Source organism: Acanthaster planci, linkage group LG06, assembly GCF_054643075.1.
Source record: "Acanthaster planci isolate LZ-2023a linkage group LG06, COTS_SCS, whole genome shotgun sequence".
In the NCBI taxonomy this organism is placed as follows: Eukaryota; Metazoa; Echinodermata; class Asteroidea; order Valvatida; family Acanthasteridae; genus Acanthaster; species Acanthaster planci.
In genome coordinates this window covers 4,598,453-4,613,964 of record NC_141782.1, presented here as the reverse complement: position 1 = coordinate 4,613,964, position 15,512 = coordinate 4,598,453, and the positions used below count along the sequence as shown (strand labels likewise).

Here is a 15,512-nt window from a genome sequence, read left to right as displayed (position 1 = left end):
TTTAATTTTTACTAAAGAAACCAGGTCTGAAGCTCAAGTTTAGTAATTTCAGGCCAATTAAGCAATTTGCAGTATATTTCCAAGTATACTGTAGGTGCTGCTGGACAACAAAATAACCAACATGTTTGTGATAATCTGTTTGTTACCTACCACCCAGTTTGCTTATTGACATTTTCATAGCACTGATACTGCACTGCTAATAATAATGAGTGACCTTCTATTGGTTTGCCTATTTGACAAAGAATTGCATTTAAGTTACTTCTAATCACATATAAAGCTTTGCATGGTTTAGTGCCAAGTTAAACTTCTTAGCTGATAAAAACTAAAATTCTAAATTTCACTCACATAAGATTCACAATTCACAGGAAAGGTTTACCCTTGACCATCCTTATCATAGATTTAAGGTTACTCTTGAAGATCGTTCATTTGTTTATGCTGTTCCAGAGCTTTGGAATAACTTATTAGTGTTTTATGAAAGAAGCGAAAAACTGTCCCTGTATTTACAACTTTGCTGAAAGCATATCTTTTCATGGAAGCTTTTCCTAATACTGCATTGAGTCTTGACAAGGCGGTTTTGTGCAATTCTTTGTCAAACAGACAAACCAATAGAAGGTCACTCTTGATTTTTAGCAGTGCAGTTTCAGTGCTATGAAAATGTGTGCAATATATATTTGGCTTTTCCGCAGAGTGCGGGAAAAGGCTTTGTTTCTCTACTTCCTTTTTCATTATTCGTCTTGGTCTTCCCACACTTTTTTTGTCACCTCTTTGTGCATAAACCACTTCCTGCCGGGGACTCTGGAATCGGAGACGTATACTTTATATGCATGGCGGGGGTCTCCAAACTCGGACAAAGTAAACAGCTCAGGCCCTGTTAGAAAAGACCGTCCTCTGAATAAAAGACCAGGCTGCTGGGCATTATCAACATTTTTCACTCTCAAAAGTGGTGATAATCCAGCCTTGTTTTGAAACCGTATACCAGGGTTTGGGGCATTGAGAGTGAACGGATTACCACCAGGGACAAAAGCGCTCCGCAGCAATGAGCCACACAGCACCGCTGCATGCTAATCTGGCCCCTACTGAAAAGAGGTCAGCAGTGTACTAAGCCAGAATCGTGAACAAAAGAAAGTTACTTAACACCAAACAATATGGGCTCTTTTTACAAGGCTGCAGGCCTGGCTGAAATACTCAGGTGTCAATGAAGGTCACCTGTCAACTTAAAGTAGTGCCTAAAGATTACTTCGTAAAGCTATAAATGTCCGTTAAATGAAAAGATGAATTTTTTAAGAATTTTGAAAACGGAAAAAATGATCATTATGCCGGCCCAGCATCATCAACATTGATAAATGCCCTGGCAGAAAGTGGTTAAACAAAGTTATATGACTTTGAAACTTTACACACTTACTGTAAATAACTCACAGCAAAGTTCTTTTGTGAAACATGACATCACGATGATGTCATCACCTGATTGATTATGGAATTGTAAATATTAAATATTTTCCCATATGTTTTGTACACATTTTAAACAGCCACACACCTTGAGTTCCAGCCCTTTTGCTTGTCACCTCTTTCGGCATTAAACAAAGTCATATGACTTTGAATCTTTACACATTTAAGTAACTTATATCAAGGGTCTCTTCCAAAACATGACGTCATAATGACATCATCATCTGATTTATTGTCGGATTTAAAATATTTAATATTTTCCCATATTTTTGTACATGTTTTTATCAGCAAGACTAAGGCCCTTTTTCAATCTGACTCAATACATACACATTGTATTAAGTCCACACGCGGTCCTCAGGGTAGACAGGGTCCAAGAAACAATCTTCATTGTAACATCACCTCGTGTCACGTGACATGGTATTTAAGTTGCAAATTTCAGAGGCCTATATCTCCTGAAGTACATGTCTGATAAGGTTGAAACTTTCCAGATATTTCGAAAGGGATGTACCAAAGACGAAAACGCACATGTGACGATGACGTCATCAGGTACCAAGTCACCTCAAAGGTGCACTCTTGAAAGCCCTATATCTCCTTGAGTCCCACGGGGTTGAAACTTTGAAGATAACTTGAAAGGGAAAGGATATAGGCAAAAATTGCCCTCAAGTGATAATGGCCTAATTAAGAAACAAGTCACGTGACATTAAAAGTGCAATGTTTAAAGCCCCATACAGTATATCTCCTGGAATCCATGTGCGAGATAGCTTTCTAGATAGCTGGATGAAAATATTGTGACATGTGACAGGTCACATGACATTCGGTTGAAATTTGTGTGTAGCTTGAAGGGGAAAGATTATACCTAAATTGACCTGATGTAAGTATGATGTCATTACGTATTCAGTCATGTGACATTAAAGGGGCACTCTTTAAAGCACTATAGCTTGCGAATTACATGTCCGATTAGGTTGAAACTTTGTGTACAGCTCAATGGAGAAGGGTAGGGTTTTAGACCTGAATTGACCTGATGTGACTATGATGTCATCAGGTGACAGGTCACATGATTTTAAAAGGACACTTTAAAGTTCTATATCTCGTGAAGTACACGTCCGATTCGGTTGACACTTTGTGTGTTGCTTGAAGGGGAAAGGTTTTAGACTAAAACTGACCTGATGTGATGATGAAGTCATCACGTGGCAAGTCAAGTGACCTTAAAGGAGCACCCTTTAAAGCGCTATATCCCGTGAATTACTTGACTGATTTGGTTTAAACTTTCTGTATGGCTGGAAAGGGAAGGGTTTAAGACCCGCATTAATCTGATGTGATGATGATGTCATCAGGGGCCAAGTCACGTGAAATTAAAGGGGCATTATTTAATATGCTATATCTCATGAAGTACATGTCTGATTGGCTTGAAATTTTGTGTATAGCTTTTGTGTAAATCTTTGTGTATTGCGTTATTAGCTGACAAGTCACGTGACATTAAAGGGACACTCTTTAAAGCACTATATCTCGTCAAGTACTTGACCTCAAACTTTGTGTATGGCTGGAACAGGAAGGGTTTCAGACTCAAATTGACCTAATGGGATGATGGCGTCATCCGGTGACAAGTCACATGACATTAAGGGGGCTTACCAGTAAGGCCTTACCGTTCTTCTACATAAAGTCCGCTTTTTTAACGGCAAGTCTGTTGTTGCTAAGGGGCTGGAAAGTTCGTGAACTGCACACCCGTGTGCACTCGAGCACGCAAGGAGTTAATGAGCTGGCCCGGCTGCGCGCTATTGTTGCAGAGAAACTGCGTCACGAGACACAGAGACATATTTACATACTGCATTCTTTCCGCGGACTGGATTGGAGTGGACGGTGTTGGAAAACATGATCGGCTAGGAGATGCATTTACATATTGCATTCTTTCCTCCGACAGGACGATGTTGGAATAAAATGATCGACTTGGAGAAACATTCACATTTTAACGTGTTGAAATGCAGTTCTGACTTCAAGAAGCATCAGCTGGGAATTTTGTGAAGCGGGTGTTTAGTTTTAAAATTCACAGTGCAATTTCGGCTCCAACTTAGGTAAAAAAAATCATGTTCACATTCGTGCCGATTATCTGAGAGTTGGCAAATGTTGAACATATTTGCCCTCTGGCAAATTTTATAGCAGCAAATGCTTTATGGCATAATTGTTTGTGTGAACCTGCATTAAAGGAACCTGTATTACGGTCCATTATTCTACCTTTACGTGAATTTTGAGTTGTAAACCCTATTTCTATGTAAACAACTTGGGAAAGCTTATAACGAATAAATATTTTTAAATCACTTTGCACAAAAAGTAATTATTACTATATGCAAACAAAACTTGTCTATATCACACATTTTTACAAAAGACTCTATCACAGTGTGTACATTCATTACAAATCCTTTTTTTAACTCACAGACGTGCATAAAATCCTAACAATCCTAAAGCTTAAAGCACAGATTCTTGGCCCCACTCATGAATAAAAATATCTTCAAGCAAGAAGAATCATGCTTGCGCCGTGCTCTGAGCAATCATGTCCGGATAGGAATAGTCGTGGCTGTGATGCACGAGCACTAGGCCGACACGACTCGACTAGTCTGTACCATGGAGAAAAGAGACAAGGTTGTGGTCGCTTGCAACTGTCAAGTTGTGTAATGTGTGCGAACCGACTAGATGAGCAGGATGCATTGCTAGCGTGTGGCTGTTCTTAACAGGCAATTGCGAGTGCATGTTGTGCTCACCTGGCGCGGTGCTGCACTGCATGCTCTGCGTGGCCTGGTGGGTACTCCATCCACTGTGTAGTTGTGGGCACGTACATTTGACCAGTCACACGGGCCTACTATCATCACTGAATCACACAATTATTGACATCAGGAGTTAAAAATTCAGATTACAGCATTATAGCCGACCATTAATGAACATCCCGCTCCGATCACAGTTTGACAGGTTCTCCGGTACACACAGTTCTTTGAATCAGCCATTCCAATCGCAGACTTTCCAGTTGATATTAATATTTAAATGGCCTGACCTAAATTTGTGTAGGGTGTTTTGAATGAGGAGCAAATGGAATATTCATGTTTGCAGATTAACATACACAGTTCTTGCCACGTACGGTCGTCACTGTCAAGTGCTCTTTTGTTAAAAAAAGTTCAGCAGCTTCCCCCGGGAAGAATGGTAAGGCCTTACTGGTAAGCCCCCTAAAGGGGCACTACTTAAAATGCTATATCTTGTGAAGTGCATGTCCGATTGGCTTGAAATTTTGTGTATAGCTTGAGGAGGAAGGGTTTGAGACCCACAATGACCTGATGTGAGTATGACAGCATCGAGTGACAAGTTACATGTCTTTTGTGTTTGTGTGGATGTGGTGTTGTTGCTTTTGCTGTTGTTTCTAAGTTTATCTGTTACTCTATTTTTTTTGTAGATTCTTAACTTAATATATATTTTTGAGTATGTATTTTGTATCTTTTAAATTTGTAAATTGTGTAAATTGTCTGTGTTTTAATCCTGCAAAATAAATAAATGAAATGAAAAAGAAAATGATGACATTAGGTGGCAAATTACGAGACATTAAAGGGGCACTCTTCAAGTGCCATATCTCGTGAAGTATATGTACATGTTCGATCGAATTGAGACTTTGTGTACAGCTCAATGAGAGATTTTAGACCTTGACCTGATAAGATGACAATGTCATCAAGTGACAAGTCACGTGACATTAAAGGGGCATTCTTTAAAGTGCTGTATCTCGTAAAGTACACGTCCGGTTGGAATGAATCTTTCTGTATAGCTTGAAGGGGAAGGGTTTTAGACCCAGATTAACCTGATGTGATTATGATGTCACTAGGTGACAAGTCACATGAATTTAAAGGGCCCTCTTTAAAGCACTTTATCTCGTGAAATACTTCACTGATTGTGTTTAAACTTTGTGTATGGCTCGAAAGGGAAGGGTTTCAGACCCAAATTGATCTGATGTGATGATGACTTCATCCGGTGGCAAGTCAAAGGATATTAAAGGGGCACTCTTTAAAGCAATGTATCTTGCAAAAGGGCACGTCCCCTTGGGTTGAAACTTTGACAATAGCTGAGAAGGGAAGGGTATTAGACCCACATTGACCTGATATGTTGAAGATGTCAATAGGTGGCAAGTCACATGGTGCATGTTAATGATGCATTCTTCAAAGCCCCATATCTCATGAAGCACATGTCCCACTGGGTTGCAACTTTGCAGATAGCTAGAAAGGAAAGGGTTTTGGATGGAAATTGGTTTCATCTCATGATGCTATCATTATATGACAAGTCACGTGACATGTATCAAGATGACATAGATTTTAAAGTTTCCACTGTCTGATTCTCTGTTTCTTGGCCATTATAATAATTTTATTTAAAGAGCAACTCAAGGGAAAACATGTTCTTTCTAATTTTATCTGTTCAAATAAATATGGAAGCATCCACATTGAACGCAGTGTCATTTGTCTTCTTCAGAGCTCAAAGAGTTGATGAGGTACAGCAGAGCTTACATATAACAAGATAAAAAAAAGGGGGGGAACCTTTGCCCTGTGTTCGTAGTGGATAAACTGTTGTGCATGCCAAACAATGGCAACAGACAATGGCTACACATGCTGTTTGACATGCACAACTGTTTATCCACTACGAACACAGGGCGAGGGTTGCCCTCGATTTCTCTGACTTCTCAGAATGATGCAATTTACATTCAGCATGTTCAGAATTCACATCTTGGCATGAACAGAAAAAAAAACCTTTTTAGCTTGTTATATAGTTGATCTCTGAAGACAAATGACACTGCATTTGATACGGGATGCTTCCATATTTATTTGAACAGATAAAATCTGAGAAAACATGTTTTCCTTTGAGTTGCTCTCGACATGCTCGAAATGATTTTGTCAAAACCTTTTTAAATTTAAGCTGAAGTAGCTCTGTGGCTGTTCACAACCACGGTCCTCTCATTTCTTACGTGCAGTTTTAAACGAAGACACACTTTATTATGGGGACAAATGATAATGAGGCACACAGTATTATAAACAATAAACCAATTACATCTTAAAAATATCAAAAGTGATTTGTTTTTCTAAACCTTGAAATGGGCACTTATAGAGACTGGGCTAGTTTTGTATCTAGTTATAATGACTCTGAAATGGCCCCACTTTGAAAAAAATCACTCTCACACACACTATGATCGTGGAGTACTGGACAAAGGGTGGGAAATATCATGAAAACTAGGGAATTTGAACGGTGAGAAAATACCTGCCAAGGTGCATGGAAGAACAAAAACATGTCCACGCGGCATCAAAATAAAAGTCAACCTAGGAAAGCCTCAGGTGACCCTAGGGCAAATTCACAAAACATGATGCTCCAAATGCTTTGCTCTGTTCATGAACTCTATTCATGTAATTCGGTGCAAGTCATTGATTATGTGTACCTCATCTCTTGCTAGTCTTTGGCAGCTTCCCACAGCTAGTCTTAGTTTCCAGTCTGTTTCTCCATCCAACTGGTCTGTGCGGATGAAACATGAACCTAGGCAAAGAACCAGATACTGGTTAAGTCAGTTTCTAACTGCAATAATAAGCCTTTTCGGAGCCAATGCTAAGATACTGATCAAACTCGCAATCACTTAATTATCTGAGATGGTGGAGCCATCTTAAAAAGCCGCTATGGGCAGTTGCAATGACAGAATGGAAATTGTGGATCATTGCTACCATGAGGCCTGAGTTGACGAGGTACAGCAGAAAATTGGTCACTGCAGTCACAGTTGTGTCAACTGGATCCAGTGACTGTTCCCTGCAGCATTACATAAAATGTCCAAGTCTGGTATAGTATTTTTTTCTATTCAACACTTGTCCTCATGTGGCTACAGCAGGCCTGCTGCTTGAATGTTCATCACATAACAGCTAGCATGCCTAGTGGATTTCCCGCTGGTTCTGACCAGGACTGCAGGCGAGCTACGAGGGGAGAAATGAGTGCTCGCTCTGCAGACTTGTCGGACCAGTCTGGCCCGTCAGTATTGGTCCTGTTGGAATGTATGCATGCCTAGGTGACTAGACAGTAGGTTCTAGGTTCTAAAGGCAAGGCAATGTGAGTCACAGACTCTCCCTCAGAAAATCAAAGAAAGAAAACAAGTACTTTCCCTCTTGGGTAGATACATGAACAAAAACACAAACAAGAATTCTTCTTTTATTTATATATTACATATACACTGTATGTCCTTTTTTCTTTTGGTACGTACATGTGTACGTAGCTTTGTACAAAGAAATACTGGAAAGCAGAGGGGGCTGCTTTGACCTTTAAAATAAACAATGGGACATGTTACCTTGCTTGGAACTCAAACCATAGAAAAGCCGGAAGGAACAAGTTATGATATGCATTCTTAGATGGGGCAAACAATATCAATGTAACATCAAAAAGCTGCTTCACTCTTACCAGAGTTGATGAACGGTAACTGAACAGGTAGAACAGTTACATGTATAGTTGAAACTCCACAGAATATACCACATAGTAGAACACAATAACATATCAACAAAGCATGGAAACTCAAAGGATTTGAGAGTGTCAAAAGACATGTCTGTTTAATCCAATGTTGACACAAGGAAAGGTGAGTCTAAGCATGGCTGTGCTATGCACTTTGGTAGATGGTGGATGCTTCCTGGGTAAGATGAACACTGTAGACATCTTGATCTGATAGAGTGGGTACCTCAACTTGTATGTAAATGCAAACTAAAAGGATTAACTTTTCAGTAGAACAGTGTGCAGCATCCTTTGCTGATGAGTCAGTTCGAAATGTTTATTTACATTTTTAAATATTTTACACAATATATCCAGGAGGCTTTTACATTCAAAATTTTACATTCAGCCTCTTTGTGTGAACAAACTCAGTAGAAATTGATCAAGCATGAGGATGGATAGAGGCATATACAGAACTACACACAGAATTTGCCTGAACGTGTTGCTTAAACATCCTCCATTCAACATCCTTACACATTATCTGGCATGACTTGATTAAAATCTACTGAAAGCAAGTTGAATTCATTATGCCTGTCATTTTGAAGGCACTTTAATTGTCAGAATCAGCTAAGATATATGTAAGTACCGTATGTAGTCCACTTTCTGGACTGCGTTCATGTTTCTAGCCTGCACACAATAGCAGCATAGTCCATTGATAGAGGGCAGTCCCGCAAACAGAATCAGAAAACAGTCCAGTCCATTTGCTCAACTTCCCCATAAAATTTGAGAGAACTTTATTCCATCCACATGCTGCTCAGTTTGTATTGATTGGTTCACACATGCAGAGCACACGTAACCTGTTGCCTATCATGCATAATGCATTTTTAAAACTGGACACACCTCCTCTAGAGAGCGTGGCAAGTTGGTTACCCACATTTACTTGAGGCAAAATGCGTTTCATATTGAAAATGTGAGCATAAAATGCACCAGGAACGTTGCTTGCTTGAGTGGAATGCACTAGATAATGCCTTTTATACAAGTACTATGTGTGTGACATATTCACTGTGGTACTCTTTACAACATCCGTAACGTTATTGTGTTGCGTGCACCATTAGAAGTAATATGTTTCAAAGAAAACTACATTCCAACTTAACATGTTTTTCATTTCATATATCTTTGCCTTGCTGGATAGGTCATTGTAAATTGCCCTGAGATTAATTTAAAGTAGGGCATTCTTATTACATAAAGACATTCGTTTAAGTTGCAGGGCAACTTTCATCGCTCACAAAAAACCCACGCTGTGTGTCTAACCTGATCAGACAACTGCATACATGCATTTAAAGTACGTGCAGACAAACATATTCATGTTAACTAATTAAACATTGAACTTCAATGATCAACAGAGTAAATTGTCTGGACGTTGTTTTTTTGAGTGTGCGTGCATGTCATTCCATGTCAACACATGTACATGTACATACACAGGAGAATGAATGCTGATAATGCCAAGCCACAGGTGAGGACATAAGTCCTGTCCACTCTCCTGAGTCAGTCTTAAAAGTATGTTTAAGACCAGCCAAACACATACATTTATTTATTCCAACAAAAACTGTCATGGGAAGACCAATGCAAGTCTATCCTTAACAGAGAATGCATTTTTTTGAGGAAAATGAACTCATTCCATGTGGATAGGACACTTCTAAGACTTTTCTATAAAGTCAGTCATAGAGAGTGTAATGATTTGTAGTTATGTAGTCTGCTTTGGTAGTTGCAGAAAGGAAGACTTGAAGAAGTTGCAAAGGGTCATAGGAAAGGCTAGAACGATGACGAGAGGAGACGGATCTAGGCCAATTGTGTACTGACATCATTTTGAAAAAAGGTGAGGAAATCGCGAATAATGAAAATCACCCCCTCCATTTATATTATGTTCTTATGAGATGCGAAAAATGCTACTGATCAATGAACTGTAGTAAAACAAGATTCACAAACTCCTTTGTCCCACTCTCAATCTGTCTCCTCAACAACTCATCACAACTAGTATTGTAGCAGCAAGTTTAACCCTATGATGGCCGCACACTCTAATGCATATATGTAAAATTTTTAAATGCTATCAGTCCTCTTTTCAAACTTTAACTGAAACTTGACAAACCCCTGTTATTAAAACAAATAATGCCTAAACACTCAATAATTGTCCCAAATTATATAAAGCATTTGAATATGAACAGTACGCCTAATTACTGAGATGTTATTTTCATGTTGATATGTTATGAGTATGTAGAGTGAACAATGTTTTTCTGAAAAATAAAGAATTGGACTTAATTGAATCTTAACGTGGCTACAATTATTATCTACAACATATCCCCGGCTATATGCCTACACAAATTAAACCAACTCAGACTCAAAGCTCTCTAGTTATACAACATGAAATTCACCCCCGTAACCCTCCTAATCACGTAAAATACATCGACGTACAATCTTCCATGAACAGTGCTGACCACCATTAGTGGCAGAAGCCCCCCCCCCCCGCAAGCTCATACAATCTTGTACAAACAGTGCTGACCACCATTAGTAGTGGTAGCCTCCCGCAAGCTCATACAATCTTGTACAAACAGTGCTGACCACCATTATTGCTAATTGTTCCTTGGCACCTTCCCTAAGGTCGGCACATCTTCGGCTCAGCTTTGTGAACAAACCAATTATGCATCGGATACTACTCATACGCAGATAGGATATGCTAATTGGAAGAGGGTTTTTCTAAGCTCAACAAAACGTGTCTTTGGCTTAACTTGGAGAAGCCATCACCCCCCATAAGCTTCAATACAATGGACGCCAGCAGGAGTTCGCACATGGACAGTACATGAACTATCAGAGGCTCACACAGCAGCCGTGCCGTAAACTACTCGTTATAGTGGCCGCTCAGTCTGGGTCGCAAAGTGGCAGCATGCAGCCAACAACTGTGGCAAGGCTGGCGTCTCTTCAGCGTCTGAGCAGAATTTGTGTAGTACACGTAGGCCCTCGTCAACACAGTGGGTGCAAGAAGATGAGTGGCCCGGGTCTGTGATTGGTTCCACATCTTCCATCAATGACAGCCAGTCTCAAGTTACATTTTGTGAAGTTCACGGTCATGATCTGAGCTCACCTTCTTCAACACGAAGCGTCCCCAGGTGAGAACCTTTCAAATCAGGTTTCATTGTAACAGTAATTCAAAACAATATTCCATGTCTCACTTTCAGTATTCACATACATGTATAGGCCCTACTCATTGGTTCCCTTCCCCCCCCCCAAAAAAATACATGTACATTAAATATATTAACAATATAATCCCCCAACCTACATGTACTATGCAACAGTGGACACTAGTGTTTGGGCCCCATTATAATTTCCTTATTATGAAAACTAAGAACATTAAAATCATGTAAATTAAAAAAGAAAAAATTTCTGTGGCAAATCTTTCTAAGTTATGCCATTGTTTTGCACCAATTCAGGGTGCTACGTTAGTACCATAGTGATTGGGTTATTCTCGCCATCTTGTCAACACTAATGTCTTGTCAGGATTTCTGCCACAGCCATAGGCCAACTGTATATTGTTTATTGTGAGCTGATAATTAATGCTTGATTTTTTGCTGAACTGGTAAAATGACCTTGTGACCGGGCCCAAAGCAGTTTGTTGGCAATAAAGCTTGGTGGTGGCAGCCGAGGCACCAGGCAAAAAATTTTGTCCTTTCCATCCACTGCGGCCAATAACACAATGCTCTTTTGGTCCACTACAAGTGTAATCCCTGATTTATTGTTCATGATATAATGGCCAGCAAAGGATTCAACTATGTAGGCATATTGCATGACCTCAGATGATATCTCATTTTATTACTGTCCTCAGAGAATTTTTTAAACAAAGTTTTCAGGGTACTTGCAAAAGATATTGCTAAAATAAGAACAGTTGCCTTTAGAATTCTCATTCCTCCCCACTCTAGGACCTGGAGATGGCACTAAATGCCAGGCCGATGGAGGGAGTCTAGGGGTTACCATTCCCCCCTTTAACAGTGATTTACATTAAATTATGACTCATCAATTGGGCTAATGGTTCCTAAATTTAAGATAGGGAAAAATGTCATACGTTCGAAAGTTATCCGAGTGCCATACCATACACTGACTGTTCTTTGTTGGCAAGATTATGGATGTTACTGCCGACACTTTGCATTTCTAGTACTCATCCCATTTACAGTTCATGCCTCAACAATTTCTCTTTATGAAAATAAAAAGGGGCATTGGGCCCATTATATACATGTAGCAAATATAATCCAGATGGTGCAGAGCAAAGGGCCAATCTGGAAACAAAAATACCTGTTGTCTCTAATCTGACACACACTAATATACTAAAGGCCCTACGGCAATTCAAATAAAACCCTCCCCCACATTCAGTGTGGGTCGGGTCTACTAGAGAATACCAACCCAAACAGTAACTACATTTCACATTACACTAAATTTCTCAGGTGCATATTATTTATTCCCTGAAAACATTTGATCACCCGTGGTGCACCCTGGCCTCCCACAGTGCAACCAACCTTGCTGCTATAATCGTCCTTTTCGGAAGCGACTCAAAAGGTTGGAGCCAGAGTGGGAGGACTGGTGGGAGAGGACTGTTTGGGTAGGTATTCTCTAGTAGACCTGACCCACACTGAATGTGAGGGAGGAACCTATGGCACTCTACCTACCCAAATAGTCACCACATATGCAAAGTAGCACCGATCTAGGTGGGGGGTTGGCCACAAAACACGTAATACCAAGAATACACGTGCACATATAAACAAGGAAGAGTGTATAAATTTAAGAAATCGTGAATGAACTTCATAATGACATTTTGTCCTACAGGAGGTCTGTTTGACCTCTGCGCTGTGGACAGTAGGATTGTCATGCCATTGTCAGTGTTGCTCTGCACGACATCCCTCAAGTTGCAGGAGGTAGAGGGCGACTTCAACATGCAGTTTTACAGATGTCTGCGATGGAAACATCTCGAGAGTAAGACCAAGGTGCAGATACTGCTCTTACGTCATGAACCCTGATGTAGTGTTGACTATGTTCATCAGAGCTTGATGGCCAGACTGGATTAGCAAATCTAATGGTGAGGTATGTCCAGCGGATAAGAGTGACTGACACTATTGGACGGTATGGTCTCATGATAGTGAAAAGTGATGGGTTTATCTTAGCTCTCAAGGTATCACTTTAGTCAGGCACCACTCCAGGACACGAAGAGGACACCAAAGTTTATCTACATCGTCTCCAGTATGTAAGAAGATGGAGGGTGCAAAGATAAAGGAAGGATCAGGTGAGGGAGTCTGATCCTTTGTCAGGAAGCCAATGGAACGAATGAGGAAAACACCCTGTGACTCCCAACGTAGACAGCCTTGGGCAACAGGGAGAGCCTGTAGTTCACTGCCTCCTCTGGAAGAAACCTGTCAGGAGAAAGGCCAACCTGATGCTGGAGTACATAAGAGAGGCATTATTTAGGGCTCGAAGGAAGGACTGAAAAGCATCTAGAGAACCTTGCTAAGGTCCTATGGCCAGACCAATTTCTGGACAAGGAGACACCGGATGAACACATTATGCAAAGGGATGCTATGCTGTTAAACGCGGTTGAAATGACTTTGAAACCAACGTGTATGGCAGCTAAGGCTGACCTGTAGATATGAGTTGAAAATACTTATAGCTCTGAATGAAAGAAGTAAAGGAAGTCTGTTATAGCACCCATTGGAGTGTAAGCTGGAGCCAAAGCCTGATTGTCAAAGTGCATAACAACATGCTAAATCTGCTGTAACAAATTCAAAAGGTCCCATGCAGCTATGGCTGTAGCATTGCTACATAGTCCAGCCGAACAGAAAGAGTGTTGTTCGGAGATGCGAAGAGATCAATGTAAAGCTGCTCTATCATCCGAAGGAGAGCGCGTCCCCCACTACATTGTCAGACTCAGCCATGTGGATCATGTGCAGGTCAACTGCATGATCCATAGTCCTTTCCGTTGATGTGGCTTTGGTTGGCAGTGCAAAAGAAGAGGCAAGAAAGCTGCAATACTTACTCAAAGATGGGGATGACATTATCATTCAGAGCCCCTAGCATGACTGTAGTGACGTCTGGACGGTAAGGAGAACTCTCTTTTCACAACCCAGGAATTTACCACAAAAAAAGAGGGAAAGACATGAAATACATGTAGGTCAAAGGCCCTCATGAAGACTTCTTGTAACCTAGATAAAGAAGGCTTGCTAAGTGGGATGCATAAGTTGTCTTTAACGGCAGTGTTTAACACCGGAGTGTGCAGAAGGGTGCTGAGGATGTTCGTGTCAAGTTGAAAGTAAGCTGTGTTCTGTACCCAGCATGGCTGCTGGCGCCCCGATTGTGACGAAAGACTTTGATCAGTTTCACACATGCATGAAAAATGAATGGCCAGCATTCAGGCCACATGATATTTGCAACATGAATTACTGAAGAAGGAGCATCCTCAGGAGGTCACTCCCAGAAGAGAACTCATTGTGGTACATGATAAACTTGACTGGGGAAAAACTGCTGATAATTTCCATTCACATAAAGGATCTCCACAGACAAAAACCACTTCGATATCTAAAAAACGTGCCAAGAATCAAGAACTGAAAGCATTAATTACAGAAAAGGAGGGACCTGACAAAATAGCCCTCTTTGTTTCGATCATGCTGGGCATTATTGGAAGAAAAGGCCCAAAATGCCATCACAACAAAATTGTTGGCTCACAGCAGGCTTACTTTTGATGGACCTCGTAACAGACACAGTAAAAAGATTTTGGACATGCCCACTTTGAAGTAAACACATGGTTGGACAGTGTAACACAGCAGAATCTGTGGTCACGTGGAGCCAAGTTAGTGGATCGTTCTGCAGATCACAGGGTTGTACGTGGTGAGCTACAGTGTAAATAGATTCGCAAAAATTTCTTCAAGAGGGGCTGTGCCTCATGTTTATCTGAGGAGGGAGCCCAAAAGACTGTCGCAACATACATGTATTTATAAACAAAGACAGATAAGACAAGCCAAAGGTCATATTTATGATCGGGAATTTTTTGGGGGGTAAAGTTCCAAGGACCTTGTTATGACAGTGTTCCACTGTAGTTGCCTGGGAGACATTTTCGTCCTCCTCAGAAGACTATGCTGGTTACCCAGCTGGGGACAGGGCAATGCCCCGTTCCAAGCCATGTGCAGTACCGTGGGGAGTGGCCTGCTCCGGTGCGAGAACGCTCGGATAGTGCGATTCCGATGTGGAACCCTGCTCGGTGTCATCAAGGCTCATGGCCGGAGAGAGTGGAAAGGGCTGGTTTGCAAGAAATGGGTCCGGGGTGGTGGGGTCTAATGCCGAGGCGGCGAGCAATGGTGGTTGGAACTTTCTTGATGGATCATGTCGGGCAAAGGGCGTGGCATATTTCACGATGATGGTAGGACGAGCCCGGGAGACGTCCGTTGGGGTACTCTCTCTGGAGTTCCGGTTGGCTCGACAGGCCAGCAATTGACCAAGGAGACAGGGTCCTCGCCAGATCCTGACGGTGCCCCTGCTCGGGTCTTCCACAGTTGACCAAGGAGCTTCCCCGTCAGCTC

The 15,512-nt window shown here is 41.1% G+C and overlaps 1 protein-coding gene across 4 annotated transcripts in view; it reads right to left on the bottom strand.

The window, feature by feature from the left end:
* LOC110988993 (putative phospholipid-transporting ATPase IIB) overlaps positions 1-15,512 on the bottom strand; it is a 173,221-nt gene that overhangs the window by 105,978 nt on the left and 51,731 nt on the right. For all 4 annotated transcript variants that reach the window (XM_022253028.2, XM_022253026.2, XM_087138273.1 and 1 more), the window contains one exon: positions 6,890-6,984. In XM_022253028.2, the coding sequence (XP_022108720.1) occupies positions 6,890-6,984 (95 nt within the window). The remainder of the gene's footprint in view (positions 1-6,889; positions 6,985-15,512) is intronic.